The following is a 27,078-nucleotide window of genomic DNA, read 5'->3' on the forward strand; positions in this document are numbered from 1 at the left end:
TGACAGCACATATTCATCTTTAATAATAATAACCCATGTACTATATTTACAGAAATTATGATATGCATCATACTTGTTAATTCCTAAAGGGTCAAATAGATGGAAAGAACAAAAGTGACATTTTTAGAAAACTCCTCAAATAAAGGCAGGGATATATTTTAATGTTTGTTGTTTCATTTGAAAGAGAATAAGAAAAATTAAAAAAATGTTTGTTTTTGTAATTTTCGTGAACTGAGTGACGATATAAAATATATTCCTGCCCTTATTTGCCTGCAATGAGGGAAATGTCCCTGTTGTTCCTTTTATGCACTTACACAGAAAAAGAAAAGAGAGCGCACCCTCCATTTTAGTTTTACCTGTGGTTTCTTTTATCTTGGGCTTTCGGTGACTGCTATCTCGTGTAATCCCGAACCCAGGCTCAGCACTGGTAGCTGCGTGGATCTTCCTCAGCAGAGTGGGGTCTATGGGATGGCCAACCCTTCCCTGACCTGGGGGCCCATAATGTTTTTCCTCAGCAGTAACATAACTCAGCCCCTTGAGCGAGGACTCTGACAGTACATGCATGTTGTCTGTGGCACAAAGAGGAGAATCCATGGGGGTGACACAGCTGCTGCTGCCTGTGCTACAACCGGCATCTATAGAGGAACACTGCGAACTCTGGAGAGAATTAACGCCTTCACTCTGTATCGATGACATGCGCTTGCTCACGTGGTATTCACATAACCGTGTGACGTCATGATCCAATGGTGGAATCTTAATTTGCTGCTGCTCATTGTCCTGTGAAGTGGCATCTCCTTCTGCAAGGGCAGGCCCTTTGGACGGAGACTGGAGATGAGCATTTAACTGTTGGCTTCTTTCATCTGAGTCCTGTTTCTCTTCCTTTACTGTCAACCTGTCTGCATGGAAAGCCTGTGAATCAGTTACACCATCCGGAGAGAGATTTTCTGCCATTTTGTTTTCGGGCACTCTCTGCTGCCATTTTTGATGCCTGTCTTTAAAGTGAGTTCGCCCCAGATCAAGTTGATTCATGTAGTAGGAATCTCTCACAGTGAAAGCGTTATACTTCCCAACAAGATGAGGGGCCTCCTCTCTAGCTGAGTCGTGAGAAGTCGTGTGAGATCTGTTAGAGGATTCACAGGTAACTCCTTGCATTCTGCTCTCTGCCACCCTCTGTTTTCCTCTCTGCCTGCTCATTACTGAGCCCATGTGCATCTTAGTGAAGTATTCACTGACTGATTTTATTTCCATGGTCTCTGGCTCCATCTCACCGCCATCGGAGTGAAAAATCTGGGAGGAGGCAACGGCAGATGATTTAGCCTCCTCATCCTGATGCTCCTGGGTGTTGTACTGCATAGCTCCCGCACCACCATCACTAGGTGCAGCGACCTCTGTCTTTTCCTCGTTCACAGCGTGGTAACCTTCTGTCATGGCTACATGCATCCTCAGGTGGTTCTCTGAGTGTCTTTGAGCAGCGGCCAGCTCGGAGCTCTCTGTCATCTCAGAGGAATTTGTCTCGTTGCCAGAATCTGAGGACTCAGGACTAAATGCTCGTGATATTTCTACACCTGTGTACCACAGAAAGACAAACACTTAATTAACAACTTCATCTGAGGCACATGATAAATATCACAGATTAGGGGATGAGTCAAATATGGTTAATGGTAATTCACCATGTCTGGGGAGAAATGCGGAGTGAATGATTACTTTGGAATAACATAGACAATAATAAATATAAATCAATATATAATAAGCACTTAAAACTACAATCAAATTAAGGCATTTATAAAATATTGATAGAGAACAGTCAAATAATTACAATTAGCATGCTATGGGTGGCTGTTTAAAATGATTTGTTTTGATTTTTTCTATATTAGCAACACAAATTTGACATTGTGCAATGTGCAAATGTGAAAACAAACCAACAACACCAACACCAACAAATCTTGACAAAAATAAATGGTACTGTAATGAACACAATTGTATGAAGAAATACACAAATGGAAACAGAGGAAAAAATGGGCTTTATTGAAAAAATCAACAATGACAAATCAAAAGTGAATGGCTGGAACATGTGCGGTGTCAATGGATGAACGTTACAATAGTGTAAGGAGAACCTGTGCTACTCTCGGACTGTGCCGGACTCTGTTCCTCAGACGCAGCGAGGGCCTCGAGTGCCTGTAAGGTGGACACCACTGCATCGTTCAGAGGCTCGCCGTGGCCTTCTGCTCCGAGGGCGGGCACTGAATCTATAAGAGACACTGGGATATCATTGCAGGCCCCCTGGGCCCGAGTGCTGGCCCCCTGCTGCTGCTCCTCCTCGTCAGAGCTGTCCCTGAAGCCGGGAGGAGGAGCAGCGATGGCCAGGTTAAGAGAGTGCAGCAGTACGTCATTGTCCTCCTCGTCATTACCGTCCGGTGGGGGAGGGAGGGAGGTCAAGTCAATGATGTCATCGTTGGACCCTGACAGTGAGAGTAACATAGGCTTGTCAATGTCACTCATCACCATGTCCTCCTCACAGCTGATGTCATCTTCATCCTCCGCGTCATCTGTTGTGTCTGCGTAGCAGATATCGTGCAGCAGCGGCTCCTCGATGCATTCAGTAGGACCAAAGATTTTGGTGGAGTACTGATACCCGTCCCCGTCTTCTATGGCATCCATCATCTTATAGTCGTCCTCGAGACGCCTATACATGTGGCTGTGATTGTCTAACATCTCTGGACTCTCATCCATCAGTCTCTGGTAGCCCAGATTTTGGGGGTTTACACTGTCTAAGGGAGGATCTCCAAATATGAAGGAGACCTTTGCACTCCTGGAGGAGTCTTGGGGTTTGGGCCTGGGGACGTTGAGGTAAGTTTGGGAGCTAGGGATTCTGCAGCACTCTGCCCTCTCTGCCATGTGCATTGAGTGTTGGGGTTGGTGGATCTCAGTAATGTAGACTCGCTGGCCTTCAAATCTCCCATGCTGGAGGTATTCACACTCCTGGTCAGAATAATCTTGGTTGCATCTCTGGTTGTTTCTGTCTTCAAATCCTTTATGGGGTGTGCTGTATGTACACTCAATGGCCTGGTAGGTCTGCTTTACTCTTGCTGCATGGCCTGCAAAGAGGAACCCAAAGATGAAACAGGACTTATTTAAACACAACACTTTCTGATGAGTCATCTTGTAATTGTTTCGGACTTACTTGTTTCTGTGCTTTTGGCCACATTGAAGATGGAACGCCGAGAGTCCACCAGTAATCTGTAGTAGCCAGCAGTCAAACAGGCCAGATTCATTGCATCAACAGACTCCATTAAGAGAGTGATGGGCTGTGAAAGAGGCAGATAAGCAGATGACAATGAACGCAAAATACATGGGAACGCGGGGCTATAGAATGACATTGTAATGACCGCTAAACAGACTTGGTGTTGTTAGGGTGAAACCACAGAAAATATTCACAAAACCAGTCAGCACATGCTTTTATATTTTTTAAAGAAGAGGATTTGTTAACCTTCACGTCCAGAACATGTAGTTCCACTCTAACCCTGTTCTCATCTTCTGTATACATCTCAATGCGATTGACATGACTGAAATCAGCCAGAAGTGCCACCAGGTTTGTTTTGGTATTAATCACATGGCTGATGCCGTATTTGGGCCCCACCAGCAATGTCACTTCTGTGTGCTTCTCGCCTTGCTGTGAAAAGGGGAAGAGAGAGGCAGCACATTTATCACTTTGTGTCACACACTGGCTGCATAAAAGGTGAAAAAGTGGTTTCGCTCACAATTAGTGTGGATTTAAAAACTCGTCCTCCATACAGCCTCAAATCGCTGAGATACTTCAGATAATGGACCTTTGCCTGCAAGGCAGTCAGCTGGAATGGAGGAGGAAACAATACACATAGGATGAGATATGATCTGAAATTACTGCAGTGAGGTATTTACAGCAGAATGTAATGTTCAAAAAAAGGAAAAAGGTTCAGCACTGTCTGTTCAAGCAACCACCCAGCACCATTATTTTGAAACTGAACACTCCACTAGGTGGTAGTAAAGAGTCTATTCAGACGTACTGAACGGCAAAGAGAGAAATTGGGAGACTTACTGTAAAGATAGAGAGAGAGGAAGAGAGAAAAAGGGAAGAGGTAGCATACTCTACCTTTTTACCAGGGGGCACAAGGTTCTGGTTGGTTTTGAGGATGTGAGTGAGGGCTTTTTTGATGTTCTTCTCTTTCATGCTAGACAGAACTGCAGGAGGCAGGAACAACGCCAGACCCCACTCCTTCCTGCAGACGCACAATTCATAAAGATTAGAGAACGCCGCTCAATCACTATGAAAAACAGTCAAGTCATCACTCTTGACTGGTGATCGATTGATTCACCCAGAGGTGAAGGTGAATTGATTAAGTGACAGGGTACAATCAGAATAATTAACTAACCAGCAGGAATGTATCTTCTGGCATTGCAGTAGTAAACAATACATTGTTTCATTGTATGAGAGCATTCTGGACTTAGTAACCAAAAACCAAAATGACTCTATATTTACATGGCGCAGTGTGAAATCCAATCTACTTACTCAATATACTTGAGGGAAACTTTCTGGGACTGCTTGGTATTGATGGTTAGAATATACATTTGCAGGGCAGCCAGATGAAGGGCCGTGTCGTATTTCAGCTCTGACCCAAATCTCTCCAATACCACATCATTACAGCTCTGGAGGAGCCGAGAAGGAGAGGACAGGAGGTTACACTTCAGTTACTCCTTATCATTAATTGCAAACTTTCACCATAAACTACGCTGTATGTGTTAAATGTTATCTGCATATGGTGAGATTCACCTGAACATAGAGGTACTCAAATGCTACTGCGTCTCTCCTAAGCAGGTCCACGGGATCTTTTGGGACAAAAGTGATGCGAAAAAAGCACTTCATCTTGTTTGACCCTGGCCTCTGTGTCACCTAGAGCACAAGTCAGAAGATAACGAGGGACCCATTAGTCAAGTGTTTGTGTCTGCAACATATCTAATAACAAGAGTTTACACATGTTTTAAGATTTTTTTTTATAAGAAGAACAGTAACGGTGCATTATATGCAACATTTGATGTTAACTTGAATCATGTTTGTCAAGATTAATAAACAATTTTAACAGGGTTTCAAGGATTAGTTAGAGACTAATAGTTAAAGACAGGGGGAAACAGCTAGCCTATCTCTGTCCAAAGGTAAATAAATCCACGTACTAGCATATCTAAATCACTCACAACACAATCTCTTTCATAAAAAACAAGGACTATTTCAGAGATGTATTCGTCTTCTCTAATTCTTGGCAACCAAGTGAATAAGCAAATTTCCCAAAATGTCAAACTATGCCTGCAGTTTTGCTCCTGTTGTACTACAGCATGAATACAAAAAAAATACTTGGCTGAATACTGAAGACAAGGGTGGTATCCTCCCTCTGTTTTGTCATCAGGTCTATTATTTAACTGCCTCTCCTGTTTAGGAGCACACATGAGAGCTGTCTCACCTGAGTTAGCATCTCCTGCTCATGCAGGAGCATGAGTTTGCTGGCAGACCCCTCAGCCCTTTGTTCCAGCATCAGAGAGAAGTGCTCGATGCTCTTAATGGATAGCTTTTCTTGCAGGGTCAAAATGACATCCTTTCACACAGACAAAGTCATAGTTAATACATTATGAGAACCGTGCAGATGCAGCAGCTTGCTTGTGCTCAGCTCAATGCCAAGGCCATATTTAATTTTCACGGCTGAACACACGCAGAAACATGAACTGAACATATATTTCAACTGCAATAGTAGAAAAACAAATGTATGTGTATTGCTGACCAAGTTCTCCCTTCTGCACAGTTAATTCGCTTTAACATTTTGTTTGAATTATATTTTCAGTTCACAAGGTTCTAAAGGCTGTAGTGAAGATAGGAGTTTGCACTTGTATTATGTGCAGTACAACTGTAAATAACATTTAACATTTAAACTGGACATCACTTCAGATTACACAACAGCATTTCACAGTGATGCAAGGTTCTTTCCGGCACCTACCTTAATGGATGTGTTGCTGTCAAATTTAAATGATTTAGTCTGCCCGTTCTCCAGGTACACCTTCAAAACATTTGGCATAAAGAGAAGGGAGTTGTCCTTCACCGTTTCCTGAGGATGGAATAGCAATCATTTGATCAACAAATCTCACTTTTTCTATTTGGAAGATGTTTATATACTGTAGTTAAAGTACATGGGAAGTAAATTCTGTAATTAGAAGACCCCTAGGGGAAAATTATTTCACATTCAAAAAAATCAATAGTGAAGTAACTCTAGGGAAAATTAAAGAAATAGTTCCACATTTTGGGGAATACCCTTATTTACTTTCTTGCTGGTATACACTCTCATTTCCATCTGGTAATTATGAAGCTACAACCAGCAAAAGGTTAGCTTAGCTTAGCACCACAACGAGTCCTTTTTACACATTTTTGTACGTTTAAACAAATCACATATAACATGTTAGTTAATGAGCTGTAATTGTTGCTGGTCGGCAGATTTTTGTATTACTGTTGGACAGATCCAGGCAAGCTGTTTCCCCCTGCTTCCATTTTGTATGCTAAACTAAGCTCTCCTGACTGTAGCTTCATATTAAACAGATACAGATACTGTATGAGAGTGGTGTCTATTTTGGTATTTGGTGGTATATGTTTTCTTATCGAATTCTCAGCAAAAAAGGAAATTAGCATATTTCACAAAATGTCAAACTATTTCTTCAAACATGTACTGTATGTTTTCACATTTAACCATGACACTTTCTGGATTTATGTATGATGCTGTCCTTTTAGCTCAGAGGATATGACTGCCTCGTAGTCTGCTTACTTTGTGGCTGCTCTCTAAAAAGTCTCTTGTCTGTGTGATACATCCAACAAATCAGGGAAGCCCTCTGTGAGTGTCCCCCTTTTTCTGTCAATCATACCCACGTGCTCACTATTTCATTACAATGATGAAAACGTGTAAGAGGAGGAGGTGCATTTCTTGCTCATGCGTGTCTTCATTTTCCATTAGTGATTTCTGATATATTCACTCTGCTCTATGCCCACTTTTAGAGTTTAAGTCTGCCTCTGTTGTCTCCTGTTCAGAACCTTGATGTGTACAGAATGAATCAGTGTCCAGTGTGACTCACGGGGACCTGGCCATTGATGATGACCTCTTCAGCGAAGCGGACCTTAACAGGATTAGTCTTTAACTTGGCCTTTTTGGCTGCGCTGATGAATGCCGATTTGGGTGACTTTTGGAGGGAAAGAAGGAAAATAAAACAGATTTAAAGGACAATCAGTTTCTTTATGAGTCATGTATTTTTTCAGCTCCACACAATTCAAGGGCATGTTGCCTTCTTGAAACATGACAACCTCCCATTTCTCCACTCAGTGCTGATGCAATTAGAGAGGCTCTGTGTAAGGGCATGAGAGGGAGGACACCCTCACTGCCGGTGTGTCATTGAGGCTGCCTGGTAAACCAAAGCAATTACAGGCTGGATTATACGAGTTGCTTGGTCCTCTGAGTATTGTGGAATACTACACCCATGTTTTTTTCCCCTGCAAATCAGATCTGCTTTCAAGATGTTAAGTGGCTGTTTTTTAAAGACTCACTTGTCATGATGAGCCTCTACAGAACAAACTGATGCATACACAATGAAATTAAGAAGAAACAGCATTAATGTTGTTTTCTATGTGTACGCACTTTCGGAGGAAATTCAAGCATAATTCATTCATTTTCTCTGACTTACTATGTTAACTGTAAACAAAGGCCAGATATATGCTCCTGGCACTGTGCGTTCACAACCATCTGGTGCCCTGTGACTCCAGTCATTTTTGATGTGGCAGGTTCATGAGGTCTTGCGAGGATCTGACGCTAAAACATGAGAAGACTTGGAAAGACTGCAGCAATTGGACTCCCTTTGAGTTAGCGGGGCTCTAACACTCAGCTAAGGCCTCACTGATACAGTGCCAGCACAAACATATGGCATGATTAATGGATGCTTTCACAGAGTCAACAAAATAATCAGCTCCAAACACACAGTCTATTGGAATGTACTTGATTTCATTCATAGGGAATGGAGAAACTTACTGGGCACGGCTGAATAACGCTCAACAATATGGACTCCTTGCAACTCCTGCAAGACACAAACATTTTTAAATAAAGAATCATTTTTCATAAAAGATTTAAACAAAACAAAATAATGTGGTTAAGAGAAATCTGAATTCATTTCAGTTTTCTTCCAGTTACTGTTATTTTTAGGACATCATGGTGGACGGTAGCACAAGGACCATTGTGTCCCAGTGATGCTCCTGGCAGCCTGTCTTGCCTCCATAGTGCAGAGTTTTACTGCAGAGACTGAGGCCATACAAGGCCACATGGGCCACAAAGGAGTGGCCACATGGGCACCTTTCCCTGTACTAATGTACTGTTGACAGACTGCCACACAGGTCGTATGAGGACCAAGCGCTCACAGTCAGCCACTCAGCTGTGTCAGTGATATTCATTTAATGAGACGCATGAAAAAACATCACCATGGTGAATGGAGCAGGTGGCTACAACAATGTACCACATCTGCCCAGCCGAAATATTTGGTTTAAAAAAAAAATGCTTATTCTGGATAGTTGAGGTATTGTGGCCACCTACAATATGTCCATAAACTGTAAGAGAGAAGTAGTTTGATTATTTACATTGTTCACAAAAGTGAACTACAGTGCTTATATAAAGTATTCACCTTCATTGGAAGTTTTCATGATTTATTGTTTTACAGCATTGACTCATAGAGGACTTAACGTGCCTTTTTGACACCCGTTTTCTAAGTTGGTTGGAATGGTCCTTTGTTGTCATGGTGTACTTTACAATGCTAATTCAGAAATTCCAGATACAGATGTATTTTGACTGCACATGTTTAACTTATTAAAAAACTAATTGGCTGTGATATTGAGGATTTAGGTGTGTCCTATTTAAGCAGGTGAATACTCTATTTTATATTTGTAATTAATTAGGGCCACTTAGTAGAAATACAGTACATTTTCACTTCAACATTACATGTAAGTCATTTTTTCTGTTAATCAGTGTATAAAACAACAACATTAAATCTACTTTGATTTAACACTGTAAGACAATAAAACATGAAGACGTCCAAAAAGGGTCAATACTTTCTATAGGCACTATACAATTATCAACAACAGGTTCAACACCAGGCAAATGACATCTCACCTTAATGTAGTGTCATACCTGACAAGGTCAATAACCCTTTCCCTGGGTGCTGAAGTGACTGGCTCATCATTAATCATGATGATCTCGTCTCCTGGGATCAGCTTGCCTTCTGATGGACCCCCTGTCAACAAACACCAAACAAGAGTTAAGTGGTACTAGCTGTGCATAGTCATGCCATTTTTCTTGATTTCCTGTCTTGTGGCTCAAGGCTCTAATGAATGCTTACTCATTGAGCCCTGTTAAAATCAATGAATCATCCACGTAAACTACAGCCTGTGTGGGTTTTATACTCTCTCCTTTCTGGCTACTTTTTGGAGGATTTCGTCTGCTTCGAGGAATATCTTGCTAATGGCCATAGATTGGATGAGTCACTGCTGTATTAGAGCTCACGGTAACAGCTTGGTCACTTTACCTGGCGTGACTGAGCGGACCACCACAGGTTTCTCACTGCCTGCCACGAATCCAAAGCCAAGCACTGGATCTCGTCTCATCTCCACCTTCCGGGGCGCTTGTGGCACAAACTTGTCCCCGTCCAGACGAACCTCCTCCAGGGAGCTGCTCTGGGAGACGTGGCTGTAGGAAAAATAAAAAGGATATTTCCTGGTTTCGTCATCACTACTGGTTGTATTTGTTACATTGTAAAGCACTGAAGCCACTGTTAGTGTATCAAGGAAAACAGAAATGTAAAATTTTCATAAATATTTCATATTATAAGAATTTAAAAATGTCATTGCTAATGTTATATTGAAAATGTATTCGGTCATTACACCAAACGAGCGATAGATTTGATTTTGAATATTGGGTACGTAAGAAAACATGTTGCGGAGAAGACAGAACAACTGGATTTAAATTGTCAGTATTCCTGAACCCAAATGTGCAATAGTTTGTAATGCTGCTGAAACAATTAGTTGATTAATCAATAAGTCAATTGACAGAAATAAATTATAAATTCAGCTACTATTTTAATAATTGACTAATTGATAAAGTCAAATTTTAGGCTTTGAGCTTGTTCACTGTGAGGACAGTCAGTCACAACGTCACCCTGGGAACTTATGATGGGTATTTATGACAAGTTTCTGGGCAATAATGAACATTTTAATTAGGGGTGGGGGGAATCAAATCCATACAGAATAATATCGCGATATTTTTCCGTGGCAATAGTGTATCAATACACAGATGGCAAGTATCGATCTTTTATTATATATGTGTTGGTCAGTTTGTCTGCTTGACAATCCCATATTCTAGCAATAAAACTGAAGTGAAATGAACAGAAAAATGTATCTTTTTAGATAAAACATGTTGACAAAGTTTCCTTTTGGGTACATAATCTCTGAGCTGCAGTTTGATTGTCTCTAGGGGGGATTTTTCTTAGTGGTTTTATATATATATATATGTGTATATACATATATATATATATAAAACCACTAAGAAAAATCCCCCCTAGAGACAATCAAACTGCAGCTCAGACTGGAGAAAGCTGTTCAGATGTTTGCATAAAGGGGACAGCAATTAATGGAACTGCTAACTGTATATAAATAGTTGTTTACCTTTTTTACCTTTACCTAAATCCCAAATGTTTCAAGACAAGATGCAAGATATGGTTTTGAAATAAGGAACTAGTGCAATGCTGCAAAAATAGAACAAGTGGGTGCTGGTAACCAAGCTCCAATGTTTTTATTCTCACATTGCAGATATCCTCTGTGTGCTTTACCAAGGAGCAGTTGCAGTTTTCTGTAGTACTCACACTGTTATGCTTCAGAATAGGCTTTTGCCTTGCCACACTAATAAAGATGCAGGACAGGTATGATGTGGAATGTCATGCTGTTAAAGCCTCCTGCCTGCCTGAGTTTGAGATTTGCTATCTTGAATCCTGCCATTAATTGCTGGCTGCAAACCAAGACTGTATGGTTTGTACCTTATTTGACCATTTCCTTTAGTCACCCTGATCAATGCACTTTACTTCATCCTTGCAACATCATTATTATTCTCTCCTCTAGCTCAAAAGACGATGCACAAACTGTATGTAGCTTTCACATAATCTGTGATTAGAGTTTTTACAGTGTTTCTCCACTTTCTCTAGCTGCAAAAGCAGCAGCAGCAGCTCCGTATGGTGCCAACAATGTTGGTTAATTTAAGCCGGGGGCAGACAGTGTGTGATTCACAGTTATCCTTGACACATGTACTATTCACCACTAAATACTAACAATTAATCTTTCATTGCACAAAGACACAGAGAGATCTGTCAATCGCAATCCCGATACTAGGAGAAAAAAAAAACAGATTCAACAAGATGTTCAAAGATAAGTGATTGTCAACTGAGATTTAGACTGAGATGATGATTTAACAATTCCCTCCTAGAGCTATAAACCAGAAATACATCATGAATATGTGATCTGTCATTAGGATGTGAACTGCAGCTGCTTAACAGATAACAAAAGATGACAGGAAGTGGAAACATCAGTCCTGAAGTGAACATACTGTATAGCATGCCTACATATCATGCCTAGAAGTGAACCCAATCTTTGTGATGCTCTCACATCCACCTTTACAGAGAACTAAGACTTGAAATCAAAGAGATAGTTTTACATCTATAAACCAAAAGCTCAGCCCTCAAAGTAACTCTGATCCAAAAGAAAATAATGTAGGATCAATATTACAACCATGTGAACATTGACTTTATAGTCAATTCTTGTAAAAAGGGGCCTTTAATGTTTGGAGTGGGGTGAAGAGGTCTACATTACATAGCTATAGTTGGGAAGAGACTTTGCTGAGCTTTAAAAATCTAAATCTTGTTATACAACTGATTTCTACAGCACAATACAAAGATGCTCTAAATGAACCAAATGCTCTCCTCTTTTGGTTCCAGATAAATAAGCCACTTTCTTTTCAAGCTGAACAAGAGCTTGATGTCTAATAGGCTGATGTAAAAGGAGCTAGATTAATCTAAAGAAGGTATTTCAGCTGAAGATACAAATATTTTGAGGGCTGGTATGCTCTTTAAGTTGAAGGGATGTTGCTGTACCACAATAACAAATGGTAAGTAGCAAACAAATCTTCATGGAATAGGTTGTTTTAACTGTAAGAAATTTGTCTTTGTGTTATAAAAGAATCCAGCAGATGTTGTGTTAAATCTGACCCGCTGGCACACGGATGCTGGCAATCTCGTTTTTATGTTAATTAAACAAATGCCTCAAAAGTAATGCGCTACTGATTTAATTTAGACCATAAAACACACAAGCTTAAATAATAAGTACTGTGTGAGTACTATGCAGAGGCCATACACAATGTATTTGTAATTAAGATATTATCGTCTTTGTTTCAATTAAAAATGACATAGCCCCAAGTGTTCCATTGGTGGGTTTGGTAACAAATCTGCATTAAGGTGTAATTAAGAGATAAAATCACATCTTCCTTCCTTCCTTCCATACAATTGTTGAAGTGGAGTGCTGTTTTTCTTGGCAGATATATTTGACTTTAGACTGTTTATACATACTGTTTTTTTTTTTTTTGGACAACATTTTCTTCAGAACCAAATTCTTTTTTAAGAATTAAAAGAGGAGACTAAGATAAAAAAAAAAAAAAAAAAAAAAATGAACAAACTACAATCCCACCTGTAAAAAACAAATAGCAATACAGGTACTCGACACACTTTGTCATCCGGCTTTGTAATTCTGCAAGTCTTTGTGCTAACTTCTATTGTAAAAATCTGTAAAAAGGGCTTTTAAAAATGGCTACCAAGAAGCTAAAGACTAAACCCATCAACCATTTAGCTAGATTATTTCAAGTGTTTTAATCACTGGATCTACAATGTCACAACATGTAGGACATTTGCCACAATAACTGACTGTATCATCACATCAAAATGTCACAGAATGCTCACTCATTCTCACACCAGCACACACATACATGCACACATTGTGCACACATTGTGCCTATATGAAAGGAAGGCATAAAGAGTTACATTTCAAAGTTGTTTAAAACCAATTTTGCACATCCATTGTAAAATTAATTGGTTCATTTGATAAATCAACACAGAAGCCTGTAATTGCAGCGGTGTGGTACATTAGTAATATGGGCCGGCAGAAAGACTGGCAACGGTGTGTGCCAAGCCTGTGGTAAAAAGACTAAAAAGGTGGCGCTAATTGAAAATAATGAGCTGAGTGGGTCCCTGGGGTCATCGAAGGAATCACTCAATCTGTCATCTTAAAAATAACAAAACATGTTTGTGTCAAATAAGTTCAAATAAGTTCCCCTTGGCGGCCTATTTAACACATTTCCATGTGTAAAAATAACAATTAGCCCTGAAAGGTGTTATTATATTACATGAAAGCGACAGGGGATGTGTTGTATAATTGAACAGGACTGCATGAAAATGTGAGGGTGGGAAATGCTATTGTATGTACAGACAGACTCAATAAATAAATAAATAAACAAATAAAGACGTTTACTACCTTTATTATTTCAGGCCCTGTTTAATATTCCCATATTACTGCCTTTGACGTTACTATATGATATGTTTCTCACATCATGTCAGTATGATATTAAAGGGATCCAGAGGCTATCCAGATAATAATGGAGAGTAGGCAAATATTTATAACACACCCATATCAGTATTTCCACACCCAGCCTGGCAATGTGGCAGCATAAAACTGACACCAAACACCGGTGTGGCGTTGGCAGTTACTACCTGTTGAAACGATATTAAATGCATTATTAATTGGTGCATTTACTAACCCTTTTTACAAATTGTTTTTTAATTGTTTAAATGTAACAGACATTTAAACAATCAAAGTGTTTTCCAAATGTATCAGTTCAGTATCTGTTTGAGATACAGGTTGCTGGTCTACCTGGCTGCAGGGCACGGCTGTGTTTATCTTTTCTCTGTTTCCACCCCGATTTCTTTAAATATAATATAGTTGATTATAATGCCTCTTAACATGACACATTTTGTCCTCACCCTTGTCACGCCAACATTAAAGCAGGGAATTTGTTTTGTCATTATACGACAACACATAACAACAATTACCGCATAGTGAACTCTATCACTTTACATTTCTGAAGGTCCCTCGAAAACACATTTGGTTTGGATTTATATGTCAGTTTTATCTCTCAAATGACAAACTCAACAGATTGTGCACAAATCTAAACCATATGGACCTGTGCATTCAGGAAGAGTACGGTCACCTCCCCTGCACGGCCACCTGCTAAACATGGCTGGATTCCCATTGTGCAGACAGCCATGCATCTAATGGTCCCTAATCATACTCATTAGCTGCTAGTGTAGCTCCACAACACTTTATACAGCAATCAGAAACCACACTGTGAACTATACAGTTAACACAATAAACAAAAATGAGTAGCATGAAATCCTGGCCTCACTGTACAAGGACTATTTTTATTCTTGCTTTCTTAAAGCATATTTTGGACGAACTGGAGTAAGCTCATTACCAAAAGCAATATCCTGTTACTCTTGTTCTGAAAGGCCGCTTTGACATGGCTCACAACTTGTTGGTTCTGTTATATTTGCCCTGCCTGGAACACCACCTTTTTAATTAAGAAATCTCAGCCAGATTTTATTAGCATATGTTTTGCTGTGTCATTCCTCCTTTTAAGGGACTGGCTGCTGGGCTTAATGAAGTCAGTTTAAGTACTGATGCAACTACTGTTCATTTTACTTTGACAGCTTTGTGTACTGAGAAAAGAAATCGCCATCCTGCCATCTCATGATCAGTCTTTACAAAGAAGAAGTCTCTTTATCTACTCTGTTGAACAGTCCTCCAGACTAAAGTCACAGCAGTCTCCAAACTACATTACATCTATGTTAACTCCCATGTGTTTCAGTGTAAATATTAAATAGCGACTGCTTTATTCATGTGCTCTCCTGTCACGCAGATTAGACATGTGTTCCACTGAGATATGCAACAATTTAGTATCAGCCCCCTAGAGACAAACTCAGATGTCCACGGACAGCCACAGAAACAGACATTTGATTATTCATGAGCCTTCCTTAAATTTAGAAAGATAAAGCTGGAGCCAAAACAGCCTCCATGATCTGCCTCATCCAGACACACTTTCTGCATCCAGCACTGTCCCTGCTTCTTGCTCCTTATATAACTCCTCTGACATCACACTTCTCGTGCTATAACCCATGTGTGACAAGTGCTCACCTCCTATTCCTTTACCATGCAAATACACCAATGTTTTCACATTAGATAGATGCATTTAGGACTCAAAGTAAGCTACTGTTCATGTTGTTACATTATAATAAATGTAAAAAGGAGAAGTGACTATCTTGTGAACAAATGAAAGGAGCAAACATTTCAGACAGTCAGAATCTAGTATGCACAGGGGTTCAAAATTTATTTTTAGATCTAGTATGAATGCATATTACACATCTCGGGAAAAATAGGAAATGAAAGCACAGCCAAATCAATAGAACAAGCAAAACACTTGTTACATTAGAACATGTGCACACAAACATAAAGATCCAGAGTTTATTTTTACCTGCCAGTACAGATATCCAAAAGTGCCAATTATGAAGGATCAATCACGCTGATGACACAACAACCCAGCATCCTCTAGGGAACATGCAGACTCTCAAATCAAAACAAATCCCTGCACAGGTGATTTTTTTTTCCCTCAGTGGCAGCATACACACACTGAAAAGACCTCTTCTGAATTTGGGAGACTGCATGTGGAGTGTTGTGGGTGTGTGTGTGTGAGAGAGAGAGAGAGAGAGAGAGAGAGAGAGAGAGAGAGAGAGAGAGAGAGAGAGAGAGAGAGTAGGCAGTGGCAGAGTGTGCGCAGCAGTGGAGGGAACAGAGAATCAGTATTCTGAACACACAGATGGAGACAGTGTGGAGGCAGTGACGTGGCCGGAATAATCACAGGTTGGCAAAGCGTCTGAAACATCTGGGATAGAGAAAGCTCCCACTCTGTTTCTTTAAACACAGGGCACTTACTTGATGTAGCAGTCACGCCCCTCTCTATTGCTGCCCATGTCCCATCCATTGGGGGGTCCCTGTGAAGCACTCCAGGTCCCTGAAGGGGGCGGCCGGCCTAATGATTTGGTCCTGTGGCTGCAGAGGAAGATAGGGATGAGAAATTAAGCATAGATCATAGATCATAATGTGCTGTTTCATTACAACCTACTTGCATAACACCTGTAATATCAAGCTTGGAGGTTATATGCTAAATCAGTTAATCTAACTAATTTCAAAATAATAGTTTTCATAGAGATATTTAAATCATAATGAGTCGTGGCCTGATATGAAGCAATTCAACGCAAGTGATAAGAGAATTGATTCAAGCGTGATAAACAATGTTTCATAGCCACAGTTCACTCAGTGAATCTAAATCAAATTAATTACGTAAGCTAGTCACACAGGCGGAGTTGTCATGCCTCACTCTTGTGCTTTGAGAGGCATGAAATTGGTTTTATTTCTAGATGTCAGCACATTCTTTATAAAAGAAGCCCAGAGGATTTTTTTTCTTATAAAAGTGGTTATTTGATTTGCTCAATGCCAAGACAATTAGATACAGTTTATCAGAGAATAGAATCAGCTATAGCCATCAAAACAAAACAATTAATTGCAGTCTATTGTATGAAAGACCACGCCTATCAAAACCGAGATTAAATACGATTTTTCTGATTCTACCAACAAAACCCACCGCTTCGAAACATTTTCCCTGTGCTACAAGTTGGCAGAGTGAAGGTATTCAGAAGAACTGTAATAGGTTAAAATGTTTTAATGTGTCTTTTTGTCTGCAACCCCCCTCCTTGTCTTCCCTTTATCTCTGTCTTTGTGTCTGCACACTGGTGATGCTATGAAAGCAGTGGCAGTAAGTTATGTCACTTCAAAGGCTTGTCTGCCGTGTAACAGGGCTCTTCGCATTCATTATTCAAAGCTCCTCTTTCTTTCCCTCTAAAATGTTTTCCCAGTTACTGTACCGATGATAATAAATGATGTGCAGGGTGCTGGGATCTGCATGAGAGTATTAGGGTGTGCCCATGAACACGACTGTCTGTATGGGCACACGTGTCCATTGCATGAGGTATGAATAAAATATTCCCAACTCATCAACACAATGTATAAGCTGAGAGAAATGTTACAAAATGTTCTGAAGCCATTCAGTGCAAGAGTTAGGCACAACATAATGTCACCTAAGATGAAGTGTATTCTATGGTCACTTCAACTGCTACTGAATGCATTAATCATAACTAATTCATAAAAGAACATGTACTGTAGCTGAACATTGTGTTTTTCTTTTGAGCACTACATATGAAGTTGGGCTCTGAACAGAGGAAGCAATCTTTCTTTCTTACCCAATACAATGGTGTGTTTGGGAGGTGTTAGTGTTTCCACAAGGAAATGGATTTATTTGATCTACAGTACATTATCTGAGAGCAGGCCTCCGTGGTGTTAATTTAGAAAACTTTTCCTGCAGCTCAAATGATGTGTGTGGACACAACTGCATACTGTCTGACACTTGGAGCCATATTCACCTCATTGATGAATCCAACTTGTAGCCTCCATTTCAGTCTCTGGGATAAAGCTAAAGCTGTTTCATTTTTCAGATTTATACATTTTAGTCAACAGATGTAATGTATAAAAGGTCAAAGAGTTGTAGCATTATGAATCTGATTCTATAATGAAAGTATTTATGCAGGATTACACCTGTGGCAATGACATTTCTCCAAAGGTCTTTGATATAATGAAGCATGTTGTACTTACAGTTTCAGACGCTGTGCCTTGAGAATATGTTTCTAAGCTGAAAATTTCCACAAAATCCATTTTTCTGTCCCTCAGCCACAATGTGTCTGTATTAATGGCAGAGTCATAGATACAGTGATCTTTGATTTCTTTTGTTTGCAGGCGGGAGGTGCATTATGCCGTTGAGTCGCAGCACTCCAGCTTACAGAGAGGCTGAAAAGGTTCACCCTCTGGTGGACAGTGAAACTGATCTTCCTTAGCTAGCATCAATAAATGATGCCTGCATAGTCACAACGGACTAAGTAATCGAGCGCCAAGTGGGCAAGCCATGCTGCACAATTCATGATCAGTTACCCAAGAGTCAGACGGAGGACAGTTAGAACAAGAAGTTGGAAGCAAATGTACTTTCTCTCAGGACAAATTGCACAAAAATAGCAAAATGCACAGCAACCTTTTTATGTTTGAATTTGGCTTACTTTACTATTAAGTAGCAATTGAAACATTATCTTTAACAGTCATTAACAACAAAAGGAAAAGGAAAAATGACTGAAAGTACATTACAACTACATGAAAGTCTAAGCCTATGTTACCACAGCAACTAACATCAAGGTTGTATGATCTAAATTGGAAGACTACAACACAATAGTATTCAAAGACTTCATTGTGTGCATCTATCTTGATATCTTTGTGAAGAGGAACAGTGGCAGAAGAGTCTGTCATCCAACTTTATCAGTTACTTTATCAGCAACTATCATTTGGAAGATATGAATTTAATTGTACTGTCTGCGAGACGGGGAAAAGATCACTTTTCAGTCCTTCATAAAAATTGCATGAACAATGTGATCATTGCTTTATCACAGCAGTTCACTTTCACTTTCATCTCTCTGAATAAAAGCTAGTTGCGAAGAAGCATTCTGCTGTGTTATGAAGGCTGAAATCCTGTTAATGTAGGGAGTAACTATGCATTATAGACAAGCCACAGCTAAGAAGAGCACATTCCAACACAGACACTCAAGTTAGTTTGAATAATTTACATCGACAATCTCCATGAGGGTTGGCTATATGAAACCACCCTCTGGTGCCACAGGCCTGCAATTACGCATATTGAAAATTAAACAAGTGTAATTTTTCATGAGCTATTCAGGAAGTTATTTCCTCTGAGGAGAGTTTGCGTCAATGACTCCTATTTGCACGTGGTAGCAACATTTTTACTGACATTTACATGCTCATTGCCAAAGGACCAAACTCTGCACTCTTTATTGGTTCTTAAGGGCTTTCCATGCACTGGGCGAGAGACGGGGAAATATCCCGGACATGTTCAGAGATCCATATTAATTTTAATTTTCCTTTACATATGCCATCATCACTCAAACATCACATTATTCTCTTCCAGTGCAGCCAGTTTGGTGTGTGTGTGATTGATTATAGGGATCCAGTCTCATAGGAGCTAATGTATTAACAAGCTATTTACTTTTGTTTGAGCAACGTTCAGCACAGCTTCTGCTGCATAAATACACACACACACACGCACACACGCACACACACACACACACACACACACACACTTAATACACCCACACTGTCACAACACAGACATTTGAAGATAGATTAATTAAAATCTTGATTAATTTCTTGAATCCACTACATGTTGTGGATCTGAAATCAGTGATCATCTTTGTGCCTGTTTATGTTATGACCAACAAGTCCTCCAAACCGTCGTCATATCTGAACCATAGAACCAGGGGCGATTCTAAGACCAGACCTTTAGGGGGAATGTGACACGGATACGGTGCCTTGCAAAAGTGTTGGGATGGAAAGGTTGGATTTTTCCTAATTTTTTAATCAAGGCATTAAGATCAATTTCCAAAAGGTGATTTAGACCCTCTTTTGGCGGGGGCTTGAGCCCCCCTAAAGAGGGTCTAAAATCACCCATGCATAGAACTTAACGGTCGTGGTTTCAAACAACTCGTAAACGTTGTGAAACGGTCACAGTTTGGTTATGTTTAAGCACCAAAACTACTTGGTTAAGTTTAGAAAAAAGATTGTGGTTGGGCTTAAATCATCTGTTCTGTTACTTAACTTCCGGTTACCCATGTGACGCAGAACGTCGCGTATTTATATTTGTTCTGTAATGTAAAAAAAAAAAGAACGTGTTATACATTTTCACCTTATTTCCTATATTGCTACCGTAACAATTACAGGAGGTCACTAGAGGGAGCAGCCACTATAAATGTAAATATGAGTCGTAATTGCTGCTTAAACAAACAACTGGGAGCATTTTTCGTGGGAGGACAATCTCATTATTACCAATCACTGAACACACACCAAAATCTTCACAAAGTACAATAAAAACTATTTTTCAGTCTCCTTGGGTGACAGGGAGTGAAGTTTTTCGAGTATGACTTCAGATAAAGGGCTAGGAGGCTATGACGCTGCTCTGTCTGTGCTATTGCGTTAAACAGAGACATTTATGCAGAGCTAGACCACTAATGTGATTCTGTTTGGATATAAAATCTGTGAAGAGACAGCAGATGAGATGACTATCTCCTGGGAGGAGGCTGGGCAGCGGAGCGGAGCAGAGAAGTGGCTCAGACAGAGAAGAACCTCTCTGATTAAAGGCCTTGTTCTTCTACTCCTTTTTAGACTGCCGCCATCCTGTTGAGAGCACATACGCACTGGCTTTTGTTTCAGAAAACATCTGCCCTCTGCTTGACTTCTCCAGCCACCACCTTGGCTCTAATCCTTTGATCAATATGGCAGCACAATCAAACATGGTCTAATCTGCTATTTATATTGTGCACTGCTAATACATGCTTAGCTGTTATGAAATTAAAAAAGTAGTTATACAAAATTGTTCAATTTCATTCTACTTTTCTCACCCATTCTGTGACTTACACATCACTGTTGTTTGTCCACTTTACATTGCGTTTATATGACATCAGAGGAGGAACGCTTTGTTTTCCTTATATGCAAGAATCAACTTTCACAACCAATTCCGAGCCTGGGTGACTAGAATTAGTATAACACTCACTTGAGAATTTTAGAGCCTATTTTCCCCATTATTCCAATTGAATATTGTATTTCTGTGTTTGTCTTTGGAAGCACTGATATTGTTGCCATGGGCAACTGCACTATCCTCAGCAGCTCTCTGGTGCCTCTATATAGAAAGGGTTCTGCTTAGTTAATCTCTTCTGGGTGGGAATAAAACAGCAACTGGGAAACAGGCCACCCACCATTATACTCTATATAATCTATAACCTCACAGTCCCCCTGAATCTAGCTAACCTGTTAGACAGCAAATATATATATAATCACACAAAACATCTGTTTTCATTATTACTCTGCATTTTCCCCAGGCCCGCAGTACTCTATGTAAAACATTAACTAAATACAGTGATGAACTTACCCTGTAGGCACTGAACTAGACTTGTATACTCATTCACCTCATTGTGTTACTCGCTGCTTTTATGCTAAAAGCTCTAAAGGACAGAGCTAAATAAATGGTTGCCTGAGATCTCGTCCACCAGCCAGCTGGCTCCCATTTCTGACCGTGCACCATTTCTGATATACTCTTCCCTGAGAGCTTCTGATGTGAACAGCTAAGAATGACAGCTCTTTTGGTCATTGTGTACTCTAATGAACATTTAGGCTAATCAATTTATGTCCAGACCAGTGATTTCCTGTGCAAAAGGTTTGCAGTCAAAACATGTCAAACAATGAAGGGCATAATAGATTTTTTTATAGGAAAACACAGCCAGGAATGAAGTCATGCAGTTCAACTAAATAAGCTGTAAATGTTCTTCTATATTAATCATGTTAGGCAAAATCTCGCCAACGCCATGCAGTAGTTGGAGTTGGAGTACAGAAAGAGTAGCTTAGTTTCATCTAAAATATTTTTTAATTGTGCCAACAAAATTCCGTGCAACACTTTGCACAGCTGTCATAGACTAACCTTACCTTTGTAGGATACAGACAGGTTGAAGTTGTAGCTAGTAGTACAAATGGATCCTAAAACTACGGTCCATACACTGCTCCTTGCAGACCATTGGGTTTGCAGTGACCATTTTGACCGGGATGACTACTGCCAGCCAAAGAGGACAAAACACCCTATACCAAAGCAGATTTCCTTAAAGAAAATTGCTGTTCAAAGAGTATGGAGCTGCAGACAGAGCAGAGGAAATGTTGTTAGCTAAAGTTACTGTGTTGAATTTGACTTCAGTAGACATGAAAGCATGGCAGGATAACAGCAATGTGTTTGTTGTCAGACACTTATAATAACAATCTGAGCCTGCCAGTGGCAAAAACAGCACTTGCAGTATGATGTACATCAACAGTAGTCACTCAGACACAAAAACATTGAAAATTGGGTCTAGGTTGAAAAATACCTAAATTTCCCTTTAAGCCAAAGTTCTGCATGGACAGATCAAAATAGAGCAGATTTAACAACTTTGGTCAAATGGCTCAAACTTGATTTTTGAGATACAAGACAGAGGGTGAGAGTTAGTCATCTTTCAACAAAGGAACATCAAACGTGAAAATGTTTGCTAGATTTAAACACAACAAAGAATGAGGAAAATGAAAGCAAGAGCATGCTTTTGTTTCTGACAGCAGACACGTCTGGAGGCGTTGCGAGGCAGAAGGAAGAGACAATGAGAGAAAACGTTCCCTTTCTTGTACACCTCTAAATACATACAGTGGGTTTCTCTGTAGCCTTAGCTAAACAGCATCTTGCTGACTTAAATTCTTGCTGGCAGCTGAGAGGGAGAAAACAAAACAAAAAACCGCCAGTGTAGCAGTGGTAACTCATAATCAGGGATAGCATTGTGTGGCATTATTAACAGTGACAGGATGCAGTGACGTTGGTGGTCCACGGGGAGCCGCATCATAAATGCTGTCGTAGAGGGATACTAACTGGAAAACAACAGTCCTATCATCTGATGGAAATTCCCTGCTACTTGCCTACTTGCCTGCAGGAATGTTAAAAAAAGGAAGATGTGATTTGCATAGAACAGAAAAGAACTAAATACTGAGGTTCAATATTATGCCTCAATGCTTCAGTAAATTGCTGTAATTTGTCTTTCAGTCTGTTCAAAAAAACTAATGAAATGAATGCAGTCTGTTGATGACTCATAAGTGAAATGACATGCACTCAGTGTGCATTCTTGTGACACATACAGTATCTGATTTAACCATTCCCATTTATGATCTGCTGTTCCCACCACCACTGGTCTGTAGTGTTTCTGATGGAGCCAAATCCCCAAGGAGGATTACTGTCCACTGGGGCACATCAACTCAATCTAGCAGACCCATGGGTGCATAAGGTGAGGTGTCTGCCCTAGCAATGAATGAAGTACTCAAGACTGTTACATGTACTTCACATACCACATACTTACCATCACTTAAAAAAACAAAAAAACAAACATCCCTTTTTTCAGTTCACTTTCTTACACTAAAAGTTGCCAAATAAAGAAAATAAGAATGTAAACTACTAAACCTACTTTATTGTTTTTATTGTAAAGCATCAAGCTTTCAACTTCTCTACGTCATCTATAAGTGCTCATCTTCCTGTTGTGGCCATAGCAAACTTGACCACTCATATTAAATGACCGCAGATATGTAATGACTCTAATGACCAAAGACAGATCGTACTCAATTGCAAAGAAGATATATTTACATTATATCACCAAAATATGATGTTTGAAAATGACTGACATCTCCATACTGTGAATTGGCAATCATTACCCGTGGCCCTTTAACTGAAGGGATTTAAATCTGAAACAAATGCAGTTTATCTTCGTAGTGTTTCAGAACATATATGGTTTCATGACACCACAGTAAACAACACACCATACTGTCTGCAGTATAAGAAATGTATGAACTTAGATGCGCGAACCGCATCAGCTTCTGTATCCTTACCCACTCCCATCTACCTCACTTGCTCATTCATTTCACATCATACATGACTGCACACCTTGCTCTCTTGAGCAATCAATAACTCAGCATTTTTAATCAGCTCCCCATTCCTTTGTCACTCTCTAAATCGTGCCTGTATGAACATACAAAACACCACCTACTAGAAAACGAACAGCCACATACAGAGACGGGCAAATACAAACAGCATCCATCGGACTCACCCTGACAGCTTTGGCATCTTCACAAAGCTGAACACATCCATGTGTGCTGCAGACTGCAGTCAAAGCTACAAATTGACCATCTACTTCACTCCGGCTCCATTTTCCCACACTTTCTTTGGCAGCGAGGAATAAATAATTCAGAAAAAAAAGTGGAGCTTCCACAAGTCAGGTGGAGAGATTAGTCCTGTTGTCTGGGCTTCTGCATGGCTGAGTGATTGCTGTGTCCTCGCCTCAGCAGCGCAAATCCACAGCCCATGGAAAAGGATCTGGCAGACCAGCTTCCCCCGGTTACATCCTTCAAAGCATGCCTCTGTTAGCTGCGTTAAGCCACCTTCATTTAATTTCCATCGCGGTGGAATGATGTGCGGGAGCCGCACAGTAACAACAGCTTTGGAGAGAGGCAGAGAGAGCCAGAGCCAGGAGCGGTGAGAGGGAGGGAGGGACAGTGGTGGTGATGGTGGTGGGAGATAAGAGGGGAAGAGAGAGGAAAGAGGAATGTGACAGGATGTCAAGTGTGTGTGTGTGTGTGTGTGTGTGTGTGTGTGTGTGTGTGTGTGTGTGTGTGTGTGTGTGTATGGTAGCAAGGTCCACAAGAATTACTACTCAAGAATGCAGCCAGCTTCCAAGAATTCCCCAAAGGCTAACCTCATCAATCCTCAACCATGTGGTGTGTTTCCAAAAAGCAGGAAAAGGATGCGAGAGATGACATGACAGAGACACACTGCATGATGTGCTCATAATGTGAGTTCAAAAGCAACAGAGGAGCAGTGAGAGCAGCTGGAGATGCATGAGGACTTAATGTGTCCCCCTCCCCAGCTGAGGTCTCTGCCTCACAGCTGCACATTAGGATGCCCATACTGTACACTGCATTTGTTTTGACCCTTTCAAAACAGTTCAGCTTTCCACTCAATGAGGCCATTCGTGAGAGGTCTCCAAACATTTTAGCCATCCTCCCAACACAAACAAAGCTGTTGACAAGGTGTCAAAAGAAGATCAGGATTGTTGGATCCACATATGCAGAATGGAATACCATAGTAGATAATAAGATGTGTGTGATTAATCAATGTCCAAAGGGGAGAAGATGAGGGCTGTTGTGATTCACAGTCGGCATGTTAATAGATGCTTCAAGCATCTCATTTCCTCTGTGATATTCTTTTGATTGAAATACATACATTTTCATATATTTCTCCTTCTACTTCAAGATGTAGGGAAATTTCAATGTGTTTGGGGCTTTCTATTTCATGTCAGGGTACTTTCAAAATGCTATTAAACTGATAAATGACCAGAAGAGCCCTGAAAATTTAAAACCACACGTAATTCGGCAAAGGGTAACTCCCAATTTCAGCCCCATCACCAGATGAAGAATCACTATTATCCCAAAGAGGCAGAATCACTCTTCATAACACATCAAACACCACAGATGAGGCACCTCTGTCGTAAAAACTACCAAGGGCCAATTAGCCTCGTCTCTGTTTCAAGGAAGGTTTGATACGTCTTCATGTGGCTCAGGCAGGTTTGATACTGTTATTGTTACTTCTCACAGTAATACAGACAATTTACTGTTATCCTGATCCTTGATGCGCCTACAGGAACCACACAGCTAGACAAAGCTATTTGAATACATTTACTGGCATCAATAAATATAGCTCAACAAGTCATAAACTGAGGAAACAATATACAAAATAATACAACTTAAAAAGAGTTTAAAAAGAGATATTCTTCTACCTATCTATATTCAGTGTGAATCTCTGCTGGGGTCTTGGCAGAATAATAATCAATAGAAATGTCAGGTAGTAATGGATAAATAAATACAAATACTGGTTGAGGAATTTCTTGCTACGATTTGTTACTGCTTCCACAGCCGAGAAACAACCTTCCTATATTAAAATGCCACAACTTGTAAGGCTCTGCAGGGTGAGTCAATGTGCCTTTGCTTAGAGTGATACATGCAATAAAGAATGTTGTCACTTCCACTCAGGCTCAGATGTGTTTGCTGCCATATAAAAGAAGCAACTAGATAGGTAAAAAGGTGAAGCTCAGGATTGTCTCTGACAGATTTTACTTAAACTTTTTGAACCTGTGAAGGGATTTTTGATCCAATTGTTTAAAAAAAAGAACGTGGACTGAATTATTATGTTAATCACATTCTGAAACACAACAGTTTAGCTGATGACATATGCCTGGAAGGCTGACAGGCAGCCTTTTTTGTGGCGTACACACGAGACTTCAAGAATGCACTGATGAGCAAGGAGAACATGTCCAACAATTTGCTTCAAATGCAACCGCAGTGTCCTGTGGTGGGAGGATTGAGAGACTCAGCGTATTTCTGGACAGTTATGTTTGTCCATTTGGGCTTGCGGCCCAGAGGCTAACATGAGTGGCAGAGGATATTAGGGTCAGACAGGAGCGTGATCTAAGGAGACTATGGCTGAAGCTTTGACCGATAAAACCCAGCTGCCCTGCTGATCCCTAACTCGCCTCTCTCTCTGAGTCCCTTTTAAAACAGCTGATTTCAGTCATTCTGGCGCACTTGGCCAGTTAAAACCCAGCAGTGCTCAAATTGTGCAAGTCCTGCCTTTGAATCACATTGCTTACCTTTAAAGGTTAAATTAGCAGAGCATGACCACTTTGCATGAATTGCTAACCATGATGGATAGCAAGGGCATACATGCGCAATGCTGTAAAGCATCACAACACTAGATTTTATCTGGGAATGTCCACAGAATGGGACTGTGAGATCATGTTTTCATGTTTAGTGTTGCAGATCGAGCAACATTATAGACTTCAGTGTGCAGTGCAGTAAAGTGACTTTTTAGCTTTTACTGCCCTCTGATCCCAACTTAGCATTAATGGCCCTTGGACCTCAAATCAGATGTGTGTCAGTGGTCACAACAGCAAACTGCCCTCAGAAACCAAAGTTAACTGTGTCATCCCCTGCGTCTGTTTGTGTGTTTGTCAACATGCATCCGCCTATGAGCCACCTCGTTACCTCAACTTTCCCAAACTGTTAGTGTGACACTA

At 40.3% G+C, this 27,078-nt stretch overlaps 1 protein-coding gene across 5 annotated transcripts in view; it reads right to left on the reverse strand.

Annotated features, from left to right (window-relative positions):
- Positions 1 to 27,078, reverse strand: part of frmpd4 (FERM and PDZ domain containing 4) — a 30,878-nt gene that overhangs the window by 1,816 nt on the left and 1,984 nt on the right. The window contains exons 1-16 of one of the 5 annotated variants that reach the window (XM_031296332.2): positions 24,058 to 24,494; positions 16,172 to 16,288; positions 9,622 to 9,782; positions 9,228 to 9,330; positions 8,082 to 8,127; positions 7,138 to 7,242; positions 6,018 to 6,125; positions 5,490 to 5,621; positions 4,808 to 4,927; positions 4,547 to 4,683; positions 4,130 to 4,256; positions 3,759 to 3,848; positions 3,488 to 3,670; positions 3,182 to 3,305; positions 2,115 to 3,095; positions 357 to 1,565 (exon numbers count right to left, since the gene is read on the reverse strand). In XM_031296332.2, coding sequence (XP_031152192.1) covers positions 357 to 1,565; positions 2,115 to 3,095; positions 3,182 to 3,305; positions 3,488 to 3,670; positions 3,759 to 3,848; positions 4,130 to 4,256; positions 4,547 to 4,683; positions 4,808 to 4,927; positions 5,490 to 5,621; positions 6,018 to 6,125; positions 7,138 to 7,242; positions 8,082 to 8,127; positions 9,228 to 9,330; positions 9,622 to 9,782; positions 16,172 to 16,288; positions 24,058 to 24,098 — 3,784 coding nt within the window. In that variant the 5' untranslated portion in view covers positions 24,099 to 24,494. Of the gene's footprint in view, positions 1 to 356; positions 1,566 to 2,114; positions 3,096 to 3,181; positions 3,306 to 3,487; positions 3,671 to 3,758; positions 3,849 to 4,129; positions 4,257 to 4,546; positions 4,684 to 4,807; positions 4,928 to 5,489; positions 5,622 to 6,017; positions 6,126 to 7,137; positions 7,243 to 8,081; positions 8,128 to 9,209; positions 9,331 to 9,621; positions 9,783 to 15,713; positions 15,931 to 16,171; positions 16,289 to 24,057; positions 24,495 to 27,078 lie in introns of those variants that run through there. The other 4 variants (XM_031296315.2, XM_031296323.2, XM_031296306.2 and 1 more) reach the window with 4 other exon arrangements.

The sequence above is a fragment of the Sander lucioperca genome, chromosome 8 (assembly GCF_008315115.2).
Source record: "Sander lucioperca isolate FBNREF2018 chromosome 8, SLUC_FBN_1.2, whole genome shotgun sequence".
In the NCBI taxonomy this organism is placed as follows: domain Eukaryota; kingdom Metazoa; phylum Chordata; class Actinopteri; order Perciformes; family Percidae; genus Sander; species Sander lucioperca.